This window comes from Puma concolor, chromosome A3 (assembly GCF_028749965.1).
Source record: "Puma concolor isolate L17-30 chromosome A3, mPumCon1.1.hap2, whole genome shotgun sequence".
Classification (NCBI taxonomy): domain Eukaryota; kingdom Metazoa; phylum Chordata; class Mammalia; order Carnivora; family Felidae; genus Puma; species Puma concolor.
In genome coordinates this window covers 99,301,270-99,320,521 of record NC_141669.1, presented here as the reverse complement: position 1 = coordinate 99,320,521, position 19,252 = coordinate 99,301,270, and the positions used below count along the sequence as shown (strand labels likewise).

Sequence of the window (19,252 nt, the reverse complement as noted above, 5' to 3'; positions counted from 1 at the left end):
TTTACCAAATGTGTCATTTGTAAATATCTTCTCCCATCTGGTAAGCTGTCTTTTAGTTTTGTTGGTTGTTTCCTTTGCTGTGCAGAAGCATTTTATTTTGATGTAGGGGAGAAGTTTTAAACATTCATTCTATGCCAGATATTTTTCAGTGGCATCCGAAGGCTAGGACTAGTGTACTCTGTATTCTAAAATATCTTTAATTAATTGTCAGTACTTTAAAAAATCAGAAGACCTTATGTGAATATTCTTGTTATTCCTGAAATACAATGGCACTCCTATGACCATACTCCACAGGACAGCAGAAAGGGAGATGATGTTGGCCTACCCCCGCAGCCCACACAGGTCACCAGCTCCGCCAGTTCCCCAGACACGGGAGTTGAGACCCCACAGAAAACTTGGGAGACTGGGGCGCCTGGGTGGCGCAGTCGGTTAAGCGTCCGACTTCAGCCAGGTCACGATCTCGCGGTCCGTGAGTTCGAGCCCCGCGTCGGGCTCTGGGCTGATGGCTCAGAGCCTGGAGCCTGTTTCCGATTCTGTGTCTCCCTCTCTCTCTGCCCCTCCCCCGTTCATGCTCTGTCTCTCTCTGTCCCAAAAATAAATAAAACGTTGAAAAAAAAAATTTTTAAAAAGAAAACTTGGGAGACTTCAGAGAGCAGGTTATGCTTCTAATGGCAAAAAAAAACTTTTTAAATGACCTACTGGCAGCAAATCTAAAGAATTTGATTGTGGCTTCTCAAACTTTCTGTTGGATTCTATTATCTTCTCCCCATGGCGCCTCGAGGGACAGAGAGCCAATGACAATGCTGGCTGATGTGATGAAACCAATGAAGCTGACTTTTAACAAAATAAAACATGACTTAACCCAGCCTGGAGCAAATAAGGTGTGATCTGTTCAGGTTTTCTAACATCTTTAGGATTTCTTAAAGAAACTACCAGTGTGGAATAGCTTCTATCTTTTTAGCATAGGCTGCACCCTCTTTAATTTTCAATCCTTCTGACTCTCTGCCAGTATTTTCATGTCCTGATACCCTCGAGGTGTGCTCCTTTTGAAGAGTGAAGCTGTCTTTCCCCAGAGCTGTACTGCTGGGGCAGCATTAGCTGGTTCTTAAGACTCAAGAACTCATCCCAGATTCCTTGAAACTGAATACACTACCACAATTTACACAGAAATGAAAGAAATAACCTTGTCATCAAGCCAGAAGGCCCTGAAGTAAGAAAGCCCTCTGATATCATGATGTTCTTTGCAATCAAACAGGCAGAAAGCAAAACAGGTCTGTCCTCATTTCTGGGGCTCAGCTGATCGAACAGTAAATGCACAATAAAGCAGGCCCCTCCTACAACAACTATATGAGGGCAAAGGAAGTCTCTAGTTGCACCTGGCGTTAATACTGGCATCTCTAGGGGCGCCTGGGTGGCGCAGTCGGTTAAGCGTCCGACTTCAGCCAGGTCACGATCTCGCGGTTCGTGAGTTCGAGCCCCGCGTCGGGCTCTGGGCTGATGGCTCAGAGCCTGGAGCCTGTTTCCGATTCTGTGTCTCCCTCTCTCTCTGCCCCTCCCCTGTTCATGCTCTGTCTCTCTCTGTCCCAAAAATAAATAAACGTTGAAAAAAAAAAAAATTTAAAAAAAAAAAAAAAAAAAAAAAAATACTGGCATCTCTAATTTGGACCTCATTTCAAAGGAGGAGGGGAGGAGGGGCGAGAGCTAGTACACAATGCACTGGCACTCACTGTCTGAGACCGAGGCCTCATCTTGCGATCACACGATGACATCAAACGAGCAGTTCCACTTCTGTTTCACTCAAGTCCTCAACTCTCAAGTGTCGCCTTTCTGTTCTTTTATGATTAATTATGCTTTTTAATTCAGTCTCCATTCTTCTGCACACTGAGCCCCCTCACGTTTCATGGCTCTGCTCCATTTGCATTTTCAAAGCTTGACAAACCCAGTTCAGCACTTGAAACAGGAAGCTCTCCAACACAAGTGCCAAGAAACAAGGCCCTTAGCTGCCTACAAGCCACATAGGGAAGGGGCTTAAGAACAGCCATGTGTGCCTCTGAAAACAAACAAGTGGATAAAATCACATCACACTGAAGCTGCACAGAGAAAGCAAACTGCTGGTATTGTTCCAGCAAATGCATTATTAACACACAGCCATTGGAAGTTCCTTCAGCTCCTCAAATGAGGTCTCTGGGCCTTCCACGTTGTTCCCTCCATCTGCTATACTTGTCCCTGGCCAACGCCCACTTCCGATCTAGCTAGATGTTTCTCCCCTAAGCACCTTCCCTGATGCCCCAAGTCTGAATTAGACCCCAGCTCTCACCACAAGCTTCCATACATAGTACCACAGGACCTAGTCCAACAAAGACCAGGACAGTGCCTGGCTTATGCACCACTACATCCCCAACATGCAACCCAGCAGCTGCCTTGTGGTTGTTAATGACTATGGGGGGGACGGGGTTTAGAAGGTCAACTATATTCATAATTATACCAGGACATTATTTGCCTTTTTCACTCTCATTCTCTCCCAAGTGCACAGTGGAGTTTTCCAGGGGCTGCAATGTGTGTGATGAATCGTTCTGACGGCTAAAGGAATGTGTGCTTACATACTCCTATGTTTTAAATTTTTCTGTTTTAATTCCTAATGTGGTAAATAATAGACTTATGTAGCCCACAAAAACAAAAGCTCTTTGGGGTCCTCAAAAATTTTTAAGACTGCAGAAATCCCCAAAGCCAACAACGTTTGAGAATCACTGGTCTAGCACATGGCCTGACACATACCCTGTCATGGTATCCTCCTCTGGAATGTTCTTCCCATCCCTAGAAGGAGCGCCACTCAACACCCCCACCCTCATACATCATGTCTCGAATACACCATCATTACCTAGGGGTCTTCTGAAGCTCCCTTTGTTCCTGTCACTTCCACTAGGTCACGAGCTACTAGAGAGTAGGGACTATGCCCTCGATCATCTCGGACCAAAGAAAAGGGCTCAATAAAAGCTCAGTAGCTGGACAAAATGTCAAGGTCACCATGAAAACCTCTGCTTTTCACCAAGCTAAGCCTAGTCAGACCACAATGTTCAACTCCTGCCATAACTCCTTACCTATAGACTTGAGCTCACACTATCTTCCTTTCTCCAAATACCCACGGTATTTTATTATCTATATAGTAAAACCAAATACTTGGTGACTAGTAGACTTTGTCCATTTATTACTGAGTTATGTCAGATTGTGCTTTGCCATCACAATATCCACGTGAAATCCTAAAAAGTACAAGACAAAATTATAATAGCACTGATTATGCCTATTCCATGCAAGCACTCTACAGCCAGGATACAAGAAGCATCTAATTTACCTGCTCTTCCATATCCATGCCTCTATCACACCTTCACTGTACTAAGTACTGTGTGAAAGACTGGGATTACAGGACAGTGAAATCTCTGCCTCGCTAATGTAGTCAGTAAACAGTGCAAAGGTATCCTTCCAAGGAAAAGCTCACACACAAAGAAAGTCGTTTCCCATATGCAGAAAGCACTCCATGTCTGCTGAATGAAGGAATGAATAAATGAATCGGAAATAGCAAATCAAGAACTACAAACGTGCTCCAAAGGCTAAGAAAGATGGTACAGAAAATAAATCCGATGTATCTAGGACTGATTAGCAATAGCTCTCTCTCAAAAGTCAGAGCAGAAGAAAAGGGAAAAGGGGAAAGGCAGCAAAAAGAAACAACCACAAAATCCTCCGACTCTTCAAAATCAAAGGAGGGAGGAATTCCAGCCAAGATCAAATTATAATCAAACCAGTTCCACAAACACTTATGTTCCAGGCAAGGAGGAGTGAAGTCCTTCCGCTGATCCTTTAATTCATTTATTGGTCATTAGAAAGAGCAGAAAATCTGAAAACCACTGGTTAGTAGAAAGTGTAGGCTAAGTTACCATTACCACTGGAAATAAGCTTCCCTTGGGGACAAAAGCCTGCCTTTGCAGTGTCCCATCTTCCCTTCTCACCATCCTCCTGTTTCCAGAACTGGTCCACTACCTGCATCACAGGCTGAGTGTGACCCCACACCTCCCTGAACTCATCTTCAGCGGCTGCCCAACAGTCAACAGAATACAGGCTGCTGACCTCAGTGCTACGAGGGTCTTACAGGTCACCTAAGCTCAAGTTCTTTTAGCCTGACACCAGCCTGGTGATCGGTCATGCAAAGAAATAGGACAGCCAGAAATCACCACACCTGCCTACTCAACAGAATGGCTCCCTTTGTTCTCTGCCTGCCCCTCTACTCAAGCTTGCCACTCTGAACCAGCCACTCATTTGTTAGCGTGAGCTTCCTGAGAACATAGATCATGCCCATTGGTATCCCCAGTGCCTAACTATAATGCTTGGCACTTCGTAGGCGGCCAATGAATGTTTGCAGGATGAAAGACTGTATGAATGATCATAATCATATACACCCACACCTCTTGGTCAAATCATCCCATTTCTATTCTTGTCCCCTTACAGTCCATTCTCCACCAGTGGCCCAAGTGACTTTTGGACAAGTGAAGTCAGATCAGGTCACTCCCATTCTCTCACTCTTGCCATGGCCCTAACCACACTCACAATAAGCCTACAACCTTACCATGGTTTCCTGAGCTCCACATAATGCATCACACTTCCTCCCACATGGCTTCCAGTATCCAGTGCATATTCCAGGCATGTTCTTGCCATAGGGCCTTCGTACTTGCTATTCCTTCTGCCTAGAGGATTCTTCTTAGATATCCCCATAGTTCATCACCCTCTTTTATCTACCCAAAAAGTCCCTTCCTGACCCCTGGTATGGTTAGCTATCCTTTTACCCTGCTTTATTTTCTTTATAGAACTCTTAACTACCTGCCATTACATATGATCTGTTTACTTCCCAGACCTGTGCTGTCCAATATGGCAGTGACTGGCCACATGTGGCTACTGAGCACTTGAAACGTGGTTAGTCGTGCTGTAAGTATAACAAACATGCCACACTTCCGAGACAGTACAAAAAAGGGATGTAAAATATCTCATTAATACTTACTCTACTGATTTCATATTGAAATGACATTCTGAATATAATGGGTTAAATTAGATTGATAAAGTTAATTTCACCCATTTATTTTTTTTTTTTTTTTAATGTGACTACCAGAAAATTTTAAATTACATATGTGGGGGACACTGCCTTTCTATTCGACAGTAGTATACTAGAATATAAGCTCTCTGAGGGCAGCAACTTTATCATCCTGTTCAGCAAAGAATCTCCAAACTTTGAAAAGCACCCTGCACACACAGCTGCTCAATAAGTACTTAATGACTAAAATATCTTTCCTCTGCTATGACTCTTTCCCACTGTACAAGGTCCAGATCAAACCTCCCCTCTCCCTGGAAGCTTCCTGGGGTCACCTCACTCAGCATTCATTCCCCCAGCAACCAGCACAGGGTCTGGCACAGTTCGATACACAGTAAGCCCAATAATTCAGCAAGTGGGGGTGGGGGTGGGCAGGTGGGGAGGACTATTAGTCTCATATTGTAGAAGAAGGCTCTGAAACCCAGAGAAGTAAAATGACACACCCAAACTCACACAATGAGCAAGTGGCAGACCTGGAAAACAAACCCATGTCTTCCAGCCCCAGCCCCTGACACCTGGCTCTCCACCCAAGGCCCAGGCTAGCAGCCAGGATCACACCCATAGACATGGTTTGCTTGTTTGTTTTAGCTATAACCCTAGCCAACATTTGAAATTTTGAGGATTTCAACAGTCCGTGTTCCCATTTTATTCAATACTTGAACACATGTCAAGTACAAGAAAGATATCCAAGAACAAGACAGGAATGGCCCCGGTCCTCATAGAGTAACTCTGATAATAAACCACTAAAAAAGGAAAATACACAGTAGTCCAAATTGTGATAAGAGTGATAAGGAAAATAAAAAATTGAGAAGGGAGATAGGAAATACCAGGCATGGGAGATGATATTTTCAATGAGACAACTGAGGAGGTGACATCTAACTAAGAAGGAAGAAACAGGACATGTGGACATCTGGGTTTCCACACCTGTACCACATGGAAAGGTAAGTGCAAAGGTCCTTGATGGTATCACTGGCTGGAACAGATGGAGTTGCCTCTCGAGACACAGTGTGCAGAACTAGATAGCTTCCCCTTTACAGTACAGAATTATCTCCGGGAAGTGGTGTCCCAGACAGTAAAATAACTACGGTTTCCAGCTTTCCCTGCAGCCAGGTGTGGCCATGTGGCCAATGGGAGGTGAGCACTAGTGACATGTCTCTTCCACACCACGGAGGTGGGTGCACCTCCCTACCCTCCACTTGCCTTCCACTAGCTGGAGAGAGAGGATGGTGAGGCCCCAGAGAATAGAGGCTCCAGGAGCACCAGCTGACTGGGAACTACACACAGTGATCTGCTTACGTGAGCAACAGATAAACAGTGTTGGTAACTTTAGTGTGAAGTCCTTAAAACATGGGGGGAAGTTTACTAGAGAAACTAGCAAGTGCCCCTCCACACACGATTACCTCCCTGACTCAGAGTTTGTAATGTGGACTGTGGAAAGGCCTATCTGGTCCCATGTAGGCATTGAGTTTGTAGCCCCTGTACTACAAATTTAACTAATTATGTCTAAAACTGATCCTTGAGGGGTGCCTGGGTGGCTCAGTCGGTTAAGCATCTGACTCTTGTTTTCAGCTCAGGTCATGATCTTTTGGTTCATGTGATCGAGCCCCACGTCAGGCTCTGTGCTGACAGCACAGATCCTGCTTGTGATTCTCTCTCTCTCTGGCCCTGACCCACTTGCTTGTGCATGTTCATGCATGTTTTCTCTCTCTCTCTCTCAAAATAAATGAACTTAAAAAAAAAAAATCCTTGACACATCACTAAGACCTGCCTTCCCCCAAACTCACTCCAAATTCCAAACCTTTCCACCCCATCAAGGATGAGAGGTCCCCATGTGTCTTTTCCATTTGACATGTGGAACAATTAATCCAACCAAGGTCTTAACAGCTCAAAGTGTCTGTCTATATTCCAAAAAAGGATGCCAGGAGGCATAATTCTTCAATCTTTCAAAGAGAGTTATTCTAGGAGAAATGTTATCTATTCTTACCCTTAATATCATATCAGGAAAGACAAAGTTGGCCCTAAGAACAAAAAGAGCTTAATTAAGATGTTTTACAAGACAACTAAACTCATTGTGTGATCTTGGACTGGATTTTAGACCTGAAGAAAGACACTATTGGGGAAATTTGGGAAATGTGAATAAGTCAGATTAAGATTCACTATTGTGAATAGTACTGTATCAGTGTAACTATGCTGGTTTTTAATTACAGTTTTCTAAGATTATAATACTTAGGGAAGTTGGGCAAAAGCCACGTGAAAACTCTGCCCTACTCTGCAACTTTTTGTAAATGTTTCAAAATGAAAAGTTTTTATATATTAAAATAAAATGAAGAAAAGAAGGACTACACCACCTGCGGCTGGAGGAGTTGGGGGGGAATGGGAAGTACTCTGTTGTGCTGGTTCCTAGCAAAGAGTGTTCAAGCAAGAGACCAACTCAGCATTTTAGACAGGGCAGAATGCTTGCCCAATACTTCCAGGATGCTCAGCAGGTAAGGCATAACCCCACCTCAAAACAAAGAAGAGAAAGAAGAAAAGAAAAGCACCTTATTTGGATCATCAACGTGAGTCCCAGCCCAGGACTGGTGACATTTTTCTCACAACTGCCTTTCAATCTGATCAAGTAGAGACAGCTCACAGGAAAACTTTAGGAAAAAGAAGAGACCAAAATCTGTTTTTAAAAGCTTCATCTCTGCAATTGTTCTCACTTTTGAGCTAGTCTCCATCACCTTGAATTATTTTTCTTAAAACCTTCCTAGGGAACTTTAAGTCCCACTAAGAGGGAGCTCACAGAGTGATTTACCTCTGCCCTAAGCAGAATTTCCAAGCAGAATCACTGTGATGGCTTAGACTCTGTTAATAAAACCCTGAAAATAAGAATCAGCAGGTGTAACCTGGCGAAAGACCATGAGGCCATGAGGGCTCAAGAAAGCAAGATCCTGAGAGTAGACATCGCATGGTAGGTTCAGAATCCTAGCCTCTTAAAAGTTGAAAAATCTCCTTCTAAGCTTGATTTATCCTCTTGGGATCATGAGCCCTCCAGCATCTTAGAGGAAACAGGATTGACTTTCAATCTAACACAATCCTAACTTTGATGTTCTCTCGGGAAAAAAAACAAAATCAGATTTTACCAATTTCTGTTCTGGACAATAAATCCACTACACTAGTGTTTTCCAAACTGCAGATCTTAAAATCAATTTAGCGGGTAACAACTATCTTTTATTTTTTTTTTTTTTAATGAAACAGTAGAGAATAGAACACATCAGCATGTGGTGAGCTAATACATGTCTTACTGCAGATGTCAGAAATACACAGTCCTGTACAATCATCATCAGCCTTCCAAAACACAAATGTCCTTCATTTTCAGTATGATGAATGCTTTTTCACAAGGTTGGGTAGGGGGGATATTTTAAATGAATCTTATATTCACAATAACTTTTTATTAGAACATCTGAAATGTGTTCCCATGAAGATAAAAATAGTGTTATAAAACTGAAATTTAAAACTTTTCCTGCAGGGGCACCTGAGTGGCTCGGTTGGTTAAGCATGACTCTTGATTTCGGCTCAGGTCATGATATCTGGGTCAGGAGATCCAGCCCTGTGTGGAAGCTGCTTAGGATTCTCAGTCTCCCTCTTCCTCTGCCCCTACTCCCTACCCTGCCCCACCCCCGGCACTCTCTCTCTCTAAAATTAAAAAAAAAAATTTAAAAAAAAACTTTTCCCCTCAAAGTATCTCCCTCAGATATTTATCAACCACAGACACCACCAGCAGACATCACGTTAACCAGTGATCAAGGTCAACATCACCACTAAGAAGACAGACTAACACCACATACCCAGGCATGATGTGAAATGAAGAGCAGAATATTACTTATGTGGTGTTCTCAACAACACTGTCTCTTCAATTCAATCATGATTAAACATCAGAGAAACCCAAACTGAGGGCCATTCCACAGGCTAACTGACTGGCACTCTTTTGAAATTGAGGAACTGTCACAGACCAGAAGAGATTAAGGAGACATGGCAACTAAGTGTGAGGTGGGGTCCTGCACTGGTTGCTGGAACAGAGAAAGGACAGTCAGTTAAAACTATAGTCTCGTTAACAGTCTTGTACAGATAATTTCTTGGTTTGGCAGCTGTACCCCGGTTATGTAAGACATGAATATTAGAGGAGGTTGGAATTCCAAAATTATTTCAAGATAAAAAGCTAAAAAAACAAAAACAAACAAAAAACACAAAACCTTTTCCTGAAAAAAGGCACATGAGTGTTTTGTCCCATAAACTATGTATCATTTAAACACAGTAAGTGTTTTATCTCCAATTCTCTAACCTTAAGAGATAAACATAATGAGTATTCGATGTGCAATTTGTGTATAATTAACTTAATATGCAGGGAAAGCTCCAAAGCTGTTATTCTTCACCCAGGCTCCTCCTCAGCCTTCTTCTACTTCTCTTGTCCTCCTAATATCCAACAGGAAGATCATCGAAGTTCCCTTTTCCTCCTCACACAGAGCAGTGTGAGACATCCCACAGATGCTGGGTTAGGGGTTCCTGATTCCTTAAAACAGGTGCTGAGCTAGGAGTTCCTGATTTCTTGTAACAGGTGCTGGGCTAGGGGTTCCTGATTCCTTATAAGCATCCAAGATAGGGGAAAGATAGGGGAAACAGGGAGCAAGGGAGGTGGCAGTAATTAATGCAATATTTTCTGAGTACCCTTCTCTGCCAGGCACAGTTCTAGGCTTCAGAGAAACATCCATGAGTAAGACTGACAAGGCTACTGGCTCTCACAGAATTTATGCAAGAACATGATAAAAAAGCAAACACACAAAAATACATTCATATGCACACATACATACACTCAGATAATATAAATGCTATGAAGCCAGAAAACCAGTGTAATGTGATAAAACTGGGGCCAGGACCCGATCTTTCTCTGATCCCCAGTTTCCTCATCTATAAAATGGAGATAACAGTATTCACCCCTATAGGGCTGTTGCTAGGAATTAAATTAGATAGCAACCACACAAGCCTTAGCAGAGTTCCTAGTAAATGAATGAGCCGCTGGCAATAGTAATCGATGACAAAAATCACTGATCAGCACCATTAGTGAAAGCTCTTTCTCAACTGACTTTAAATTCTACATATCCCACTGAAATTTGTTCTAAGTGTCTATGCTGATGACAGACGTAGTTATTTCTCCCCTACTAAGCAGCAACAATGAATAATGAATGTATTTGGAAATAGAGCAGGAAACAAGCACTCAGCCCAGAGCCCCGGACAGTGAGGGGAAGCTTCCAGGTCCTGCTGGCGGGAACCTCCTCTGAGCTTGATGGGAATTGGCAGGCTGAATCCAAGGGAATGATGCCCGCCTTCCCATGAAGGACTTTTTCCTGGACTGTCTCTGCAACTGGAGCCGGATGGAATGTAGTCGGGCCACCAAAACAAACCAGAGGATCTCAGTCCTGGGGAAGGGGTTGGGAATTATAAGGCACTATCACATCCTCCCCCAGCCGTAGGTGGGACTAGAACGTTTTCCTTCCCAAAACAAGCTTCCCACTTCTAGAACACCCAAAAACAGCAAAAGCTATTGAAACAATTTAGAAAATTAACCATGAAATGAGGATGTGTAAAATGAATCAACCTCACACCAAAGCGCTATGTATTATACAGCTGGACATTTCTCAATAACCTCTGACACACAAACAGCAAGACAAACACACTCTGGATCTCTCACCCACAGCCTCCATGAATAAAACAAAGAAAAAGTTACTACCAAATCATGCTTATTTAATACTCTGGGTCACTAAAGAGCATTTTTAAACCACTAGTACTCATAGCTTATTTAAGTGCATTATATACATTAAGATATTTTTAAATTTTGTATATGAGAAAACACCAGTCACTCACTTCACGTTACTTGCCAAGTCCGTCTAAAAGAAGGGATAAAACCTCCATGCGCTCCCAATCCCATGAGTCAGTGACAGCGTGACCCTCCCTGGGGAACCTCACTCACCCGGAGCATCACAGCTGCCCCACACCCCGTGAGAGAAACCTCTAGCCATCCCTACCTCCCTCCCTTGCCTCCCCCCACAGCCTTCTTTCTCCCACCCCTACCTCCCCGTTTTCTGTTCCACTTCTTTAAAACAAACACAAACACACCACACCTCTCCTTTGCCTCGCCCAGGTTTGTGGTGCCCAGGTGAGGGCTGGGGCCCAAGTCTGGCCATGTGCCTCACAGAAGCAGAGCAGCAGTACTATTTACTGACAGTTACCATAGAAGAAATTAAAACTGAGAAATTTCTAAAACATAGAACGGCACATAGAGCCACGACATCGCGGTACATCACGGTGCTCCTGGAAAACTCCGCCACGCCCCCATGAGAGAAGGGTGAAAAGAGCAACAATCTTAGTATTACTGCAAAAGTAGTTCTGACTTTGGCAACTCCCTAAAAGAATCTCAGTGATTCCCAGCTGTCCCTGGTCCACCCTGAGAATCAATGTCCTACAAAAAGAGAACTGAGTCTTAAAGAGCAAGTGTCACACAGCCAGTTACACTGTTCTGCTACCAACCCTTCCTTCTTTACTATCGTTCTCCTTGGAAACAAAGCTCACTTCCACCACATCCACCATCACCTTCAAGAAACCCACATCCAAATGCACACCGCAGGGCTGATACTTCACCTGAGTCCCTACCACCTGGATCCCCCACCAGCATCCAGAGCCAACTCAACTCATCATCATGCCCCTCCACCCCAACCAGCTCACCTTGGCAGCCTAACTTTGCGGGGGAGTCATTCTCCCACTTATATCCCAAACCACTCAGTCATCTTTGATTCTTGCCTCTCTGTGTACTGCTGATTGGTCTTCAGGGTGTCTCTTACATATGTAAACAGTAGGGTATAAAACAGTGTACACATTATGTTGCTACACAAGGAAAAAAAAAGGCTGGATTCCAATGCATCAAGTTTACACGTAGCTATCCCTGGATCATGGAGTTATGAGCTGTTTTCAATTCGATTTCTTTGACATACTTGTCTTCAGAGCATGCATTGTTTTATAAGCGTATATTATTTTCACAGTCAGAAAATATGCTAAAACCTTCTTCAAGATTTTGCTTGCAAGTTATATCCTTCGACTGTGCCCCTTCCTATGTTAAAAGAAAACCACAGACCAAAATGGGAGTTACTTATGCTAGGCCAAGTCACCAAAGTGGGGCTTAATATCTAACCTAACTGTACTTTCAACCTCTCCCAGGAACATAGTCGGCCAACAATTCTCTGGTCAGCACCATGGAGGTAGGAAGACACAGTGATCCACCTAATAAGACTCTTTGTTCTCCCTCAGGGAAGGTGACCTTGCCTGAAACAATCTTTTCTTCTGCTAATAAATTCTCACCCCATCCTCCTTCCTATAAAAACCTTCCATTTTGTACAACTCCTTGGAGCTCCTTACAATTTGCTAGACAGGGATGCCGCCTGATTCACGAATTGCTTAATAAAGCCTATTAGATTTTTGAATTTACTTGGTTGAATTTCAAAACCTATTAAGACTCCAATCTAGTCCAGAATCACATCGTCATGGGTCATGTTTCAGTTTTTATGGTCTTCCTGCACTGGCCTCTGCCCACTCACACAGACATTTAGGCCCCGGGTCTTGCATCCCAGAGTATGATAGGAAAGCCAACGGGGTAATACTAGTGCATAAGAGGCACTTAGCACAGCACTCGGCAAATACTAAATAAAAGCTCATTGTTGCTGGTCCTGGTAGCAGTTCTCCACACTGCTATTAGATGAAACTTCTGAAAATATAAAATGGCAAATGACAACCCTGTTTTAAAACCATCAGTAGCCCCCAATGACTAAAAATAATAGCCAAGATTTACAGAGCCCTTGCTCTGGGGCCCAACAGCATTAGCAAGTGTTAGCGCACTCAGGCACCATCTCAGCCCACAAGGTGGGTCCTGTGAAGATCTCCATTTTATACTTGAAGACACTGAACCACAGAGCACTTACGCGCCAAGGCAGGAAGCTAAGAAGCGGCAAATCTGGGACTCAAGCCAGCTCAGTCTTACCGCCGGAGAGAACTTTCCACGATGATGGGCATGCTCTATGTCTGCACTGTTGAATACGTGGGCTACTGAGTGTTTGGAATGTGACTGGCGCCAGTGAGCAACTACAATTGAAATCTCCCTTAATGTTAACTGAAATAGCCCCATGCGGCCCACAGCCACGTACCCGCCAGCAAACTGGAGCATAAAAGGATAAAAGCCCAAGCTTAACAAAGGAAAGTCCTCACAACACCCTGTCTACCTACCTGTCAACTGATTCTTACAAGAAGCTTCGGTTGGTCTAAAACCCCTTGTAACTGTACTTGTTCCTACCTGCCTGGCTGTCCCCTGCCCTCTGCTCATTTCAGTGTCTGTATAATGGAGGAGCTTCAGAAATGACAGGAAGGTAGACTTGGCACAAATCCAGACCCCAGTGGCTATTATCCAAGGGTCTCAGTTTCCCCTCTGTAAAATGGGCATAATCAAGCCCTCAGTCACTCAGTTGGTGGGAGCAGGAAAGGAAATTGCCAAGGTAAAGAAATGAGCATGATGCCTGATACATGGCAGCGTCTTGACAGATGTCTCCCACCCTTAACACCCGAGCCATCTGTTGTCTTCATCACAGATCCAAGAGACCACCCTGACACTCGTAAAATAAGACTTTAGTACACCCTAAAGCTGTCAATCCCAAAATACCACTGACAGTTTTTCTTCTTCTCTTTTTAACTTGATAGACATGACTGTAGGGTCCACCTGAGAGGCTAATCCGGAAAGAAAGCTAAGAACAGTCAGAAAAGGGAAGGACTGAGGGGGGTCTTGCCTCATTAGATAAGAAAGCACGTTAAAAAGCTATCACTTGGCCTGTTGCCAGCACTCGCAAATATTTTTTGGCAAAAAAATTTTCAAAAACTTACTATTAAAGTTGCCATCATTAAAATGTGAAAACAACAGCAATAACAATAACTGATCCTTACAGAGCCCTCGCTGCATGCCAGGCACTGTGTGGAGGGCTTTATCCACATGCATGATCTCATTTGAACCCCACGACGGTTGTTTTTCAGACTGCCAACTGCAACTCATTAATAGATCTTGGAAGTCAATCTAGTGGATCTAGAAATAGCATTCTTTTTAACAAGACAATAGAATAAAATAGGACAGGACAGAAAATATGAGGGAACTGCATGTAACACCTCACGAATCTTTTACGTATTTACAGAACTTCAATTTCAAATGTGTCATCTTGTCAATCACAATAACAAAATACATAAAAAAGACCTTGCCTCACAATCTATAAGGCCTGTACAATTACAATCACCATTTCACAGTTGCGAAAACTGAGGTTTAAAACAATTAAGTGTCTTGCTCAAATTTACCCAGCTTGTAAATGACAGCCAAAACTGGGACCCATGCAGTCTGCCCTCAGACCCCAGCCCCATCAACACTGGCAAATCAATGGGACAGGATAGATGGTGCAAAAGAATCACCTAGTGTTTCTGCAAAAAAAAGCAAACAACTGAAAACAAAAGGAAATGAACGAATTAGTTACCAAATCATTATTTTGTTCTCTTCAGAAGGGAAAAGAAGTATCTTGTAAAATTGTAAAACATGAAACCGATAAAAAAGAAAAGGCTGGGCCTAAGAACAATGGGAGATATCACAAAGAAAAAGGCATGCATAAGACATACGTACATAAGGCATAAAAAGACGATACATAAATGTTAAACTTTTGCCCATAAAAGCAATGAACAAATTAAGTTTCTGCAAAAATTTTACTCATTTTCAAAAAGTACAGGGCTGACTGCCCTCCGAAACTGACTTCAGGCAGGGTGCCTGGGTGGCTCTGTCAGTGAAGCATAGACTCTGGATTTCAGCTCAGGTCATGATCTCACATTTCATTAGTTCAGGCCCCACCTCAGCTTTGCACTGACAGCGCAGAGTCTGCTTGGGATTCTCTCTCTCACTCTCGCTCCCTCTGTCCCTCTCAAACTAAATAAATATTAAAAGAAAGAAGAGAAAAGAAAAAGAAAACTGACTTCGAGCAAGTTAACTATGTTTCCCAATCTGTACAATGGCACGACAATAATAGTCTGTACCTACTAAGACTGTAACAAAGATTAAATTAGATTTTGTACCACTGCCACAGAGCAAACTCTCACATAAAGTAGCTGCTGTTATGTGATGCAAAATAACAGTTCTTTCAAACCTGAAACTACTACTTCTGCCCCACCATAGTAAAAACAAAGGCACTGCATCTTAGCCTGAATCAAGCACTGGGTGCTTGTTCGCAAGGACTAGTTACTGCAAAGGCTCCTGGCTCAGAAAGTCAGCATCCCCCTGCCATGCCTCCATCCTTTTAGAGCCAAGCTCCAAGAGCGATCCTCACCTCCCAAAACCTCAGGCCTTTGCTTTCTGTCGATTGCTTCCTCTTTGCCTAAATCTCTTCTGAAGATTAACAAAACAAAAATTTTACATCTGCACCTACATCCCTACCTGCATCCTTACACATACGTCTTGGTAGACAGAAATATAATCCATAAAATAAAATCTTTATAAATGAAACTGTCCAATCAGTGGATTTATTAAATTCCAATCTTGATAGCTACCGTCAAATTCCCACTAAGAAAGTGTTCAGGCGTTTTGACCCCCTATGATTTCATCACCACTTTCACCAGCACCTGATGTTCAGTTAAGGTCCACCAAGCTCACTGATAAACAATAGTTTCTTACTGCTATTATAATTTGCATGTTTAGGTCAAGTACTTCTGCTCGGCCATTTGTACATCTCTTTCCATTTCATGTCCAACTTCTGGATCATTGTCTCTCCTTGAAACTGCCTTTTGGAAGGTTACCAAGGCTCCTGTCTCCAAGACCAAGGACCTCATCTTACTCACATCCTCAGGGCACCATCTTGGCAACATCTGACAGCAAAAACCATCACCTCCTTCAAGAGACACTTCTCCTTTCTCTGTTATGACAATTTGCTATGCTAATTCTCCTTCATGAGGGGCAAGCCAATCTTCTCCCTAGAATCCTAAAGAAAAGCATATCCCAGTATCCAATCCTTTTCTTCTTACTGTAACATTATTTTTGTAACCTGCTATATATATATATATCTATATATATAGATAGATAGATAGATAGATATACACACATAAGTATATGTATATACGTGTATGCATGCATATATATGTGCATATATATATATACATGCTTTATAAAGATAAGATTTTCTCCTCCTGAGAAATCTCACTGTAATACTCTTAAATTGTCCTCCATGTGCAAAAGATTTCCAAATGTCAGTCTTCAAATCACCTGAGACATAAACCCATGTTTCTAAAAGTCTAGCGAACGCCACCAAAGAGACAGATGCCCTTCCCACACAACAGGGTCAACACGAGGGCAGCACTCACTCTGTGCCCACACGGTGCTTGTACTTGACACACTGTATCCCGTTTCCAAAAGGTTATATACCAACCTCATTACACACCTTCCCCAAACCTCTTCTACCTCCTTGACCATCAAACTTCAGTTAACGGTTCTCTGTTCTTCCCCGTCCTCCTCCTTCCCATCCAAGGACCTGCCAAATCCTGTCGATTCTGCCAGTAAACTGTCTTGGTGTACATACCCAGCCTTCCCATTTCTGCCTTTGGTTCAGACCACTACTTCCTTACCTCTTGCCCTAATCCTGATACCACCACCAGAGTTCTCTGCTGAAAGCATAAATACCACCACTTCAATCTACCTCCTCAAATCACATGACTTTGGATGTTTCCTGCAGCCACTCCATGTAACTGGCTCCAGGCCTACACTGGCAAAGGACTGCACCTGCACCATCCCTCCCAACCAGCCCCATGTTTTAGGAGAGTCCTGCCAGGGTGTAGTCCCTACCCCATCAGACAGTAGGCTCTTAAGAAGACATTCATCAAACCTCATTCACCTTAGGGGCACCTGGGTGGCTCAGTCGGTTAAGCGATTGACTGGCTCAGGTCATGATCTTGCAGTTCATGAGTTTGGGCCCCTTGTCAGGCTCTTTGCTGACAGCTCAGAGCCTGGAGCCTGCTTCAGATTCAGTGTCTCCCTCTCTGTCTCTCTCTCTGTCTCTCTCTCTCTCTGCCCCTTCCCCCACTCATACTCTCTCTCTCAAAAATAAACATTAAAAAATTTAAAAAAACAAACTCATTCACCTTATTAAAAAAATAAAAAACACCTTATTCACCTTGTTCCCCAGATAGCACTCAGGACAGTGCCTTGCATTTGGCAGGTGATTTCTAAAGTTACTCAATACAATCTTCTAGCATGTGTTCATGTTATTCCAAAGAGCGAGAGGAACTTCTTTATACATGTAAATCCAGAATAAAGAAAAATCTTTTTAAATGGTCTAAATGACTTAGGAATCTGTCCTGTATGACTGAATACACAGAAAAACATCCATATTCTCTTCAGACTTACAAAAAAGTCAAACTCCTTCCCTAAAAAGCTTTACAAGTAACTTAAAAATGACAAAAGCACTGGTTTACAATAGCTACAACCCAGAATGATTCCCTATTTGCCAAGAGAAAAAGGGAGATTCGGGTGAGTCGAGGAAGATTCTGGCAATCACTTGATTTTATGATCCTCTGATGCCCCAAACAGCTGTCAGAACCACCAAACAATTACCTCCACAAGTTGACATTAGAAAGTGGAAAAGCCATATGGTAAGTCAAATGTCCAACAACTTGACTGAGAAGCCAATAAAAACAAATGGCCTTGTGTGAACTTGGCCTGTCAATTCAGAAGGACACATACCATTTACGTCTACTTCATTCTTTAAAGTTAAACCAATTTAAAAACTCTTCTAAAGCATCTTCCTAAACTGATTATAAAGAGGTCATTGAGAAGCAAGCACAGATTGTTTTTTCAGTGAATAAAGAGTCAAATCATTCTGAAAAGCATTACTTTGTTGAAAAATACAAGATTAAATTCTAAATGTGTTTATAGCTCTTCCCCTCTGTTAACACCAGAGGATTTCAAACACGTGTGCCTAAGTGTCCTTGATTTTTTCCCCCTCTGAAGTCAAAACTTTGCTAAAGTTTCCCATACACTCTTGAACGTGAAGTTAAGAATTGCTAAGTTACTGATTAGAAGTTAGGGTTCCAATTCAGGGACTCGAAATCCTCGCTCACTGAAAAATTAAACAGTAACATTACTGTTACTAGAGAACTTCTGAGTTGACAGAGTTGAGGAGAGCTCCTCTGACAGCTGAGGTGTCCCATAACCACTCTCATATTCCCCCCAAAGGAGGCTACGCCTTCATGAAAGTGATCCCTTGACGCTTGGTGGGGAGGGGGGGGGGGCGGCACGCAAACCTCCACAAGTTAATACGGCAGGAATCTTCTACGTGGCTTCGTGAACTCCGTACCCCCAGGGTCCCCAACAGGGCAGAGTAAAAGGGACAGCAAAGCATGAAGTGCTCCAGGCCCCCAGAGGCCACAGCCAGGGAGCAGTGGGCCGCAGACCGTCCCGTGACACTTAGGTCCAGGCTGCCCTTCGAAGGGACTTGGAGACGAGGCTCATCCGAGTGGGGGCGCATCGGGGGGCCGCCTAAGGCCTCCCCCAACTCACCTGCGATTCATGGGCCGGACCCTCACGGCCACCTTGACCGATGCCATCGCTCATCCCGGCCTGGCCCACGCGGGCTCCCACCTGCCCAGCGCCCCACGGCAGCCGGCTACTCTAGCGACTCTGCCCTCCGCTCCCGCCCACTTCCCTCTCTCTACCCCCGCCCCTCCGCTTCAGGCCGGACCGGGCGTCCCGCGGCGGCCCCACCTGCCGGGCCACTGAGCATGCCCAGAGCGACTCCGGCCCGCGTGATCCTCGCGCCGGGGTTTGGCTGCGGCCGGGCGGCGAAGAGGGGCGGGGTCGGGATGCCCGAGCACCGCCACCTAAGGTTGCCTAGTCAGGAAGAGGCTCCGCGCAGGCGGTGGCCTGTAAGTCACCCAGGGTTACCGGAGAGGAGTGATTTCAGGAAAGCTACAACCCAGCCTTATCACCTGAAAACCTAGGGAGGAGGAAGAAAGGGAAGGGGTCGCAGTAACTTAGAG

General features: G+C 43.8%; 1 protein-coding gene across 10 annotated transcripts in view; it reads right to left on the bottom strand.

The window, feature by feature from the left end:
• KIF16B (kinesin family member 16B) overlaps window positions 1-18,935 on the bottom strand; it is a 289,482-nt gene extending 270,547 nt beyond the window's left edge. For 7 of the 10 annotated variants that reach the window (XR_015249348.1, XR_015249349.1, XM_086701642.1 and 4 more), the window contains exon 1: window positions 18,774-18,930. Coding sequence is in view for 5 of the 10 variants with exons in the window: in XM_086701642.1 (XP_086557768.1) it covers window positions 18,774-18,820 (47 nt within the window). In the remaining 5 variants the exon portion in view is untranslated. Of the gene's footprint in view, window positions 1-18,773 lie in introns of all 10 variants that reach the window. The other 3 variants (XR_015249352.1, XR_015249353.1, XR_015249350.1) reach the window with 3 other exon arrangements.
• Between the last annotated feature and the right edge of the window lie 317 nt (window positions 18,936-19,252).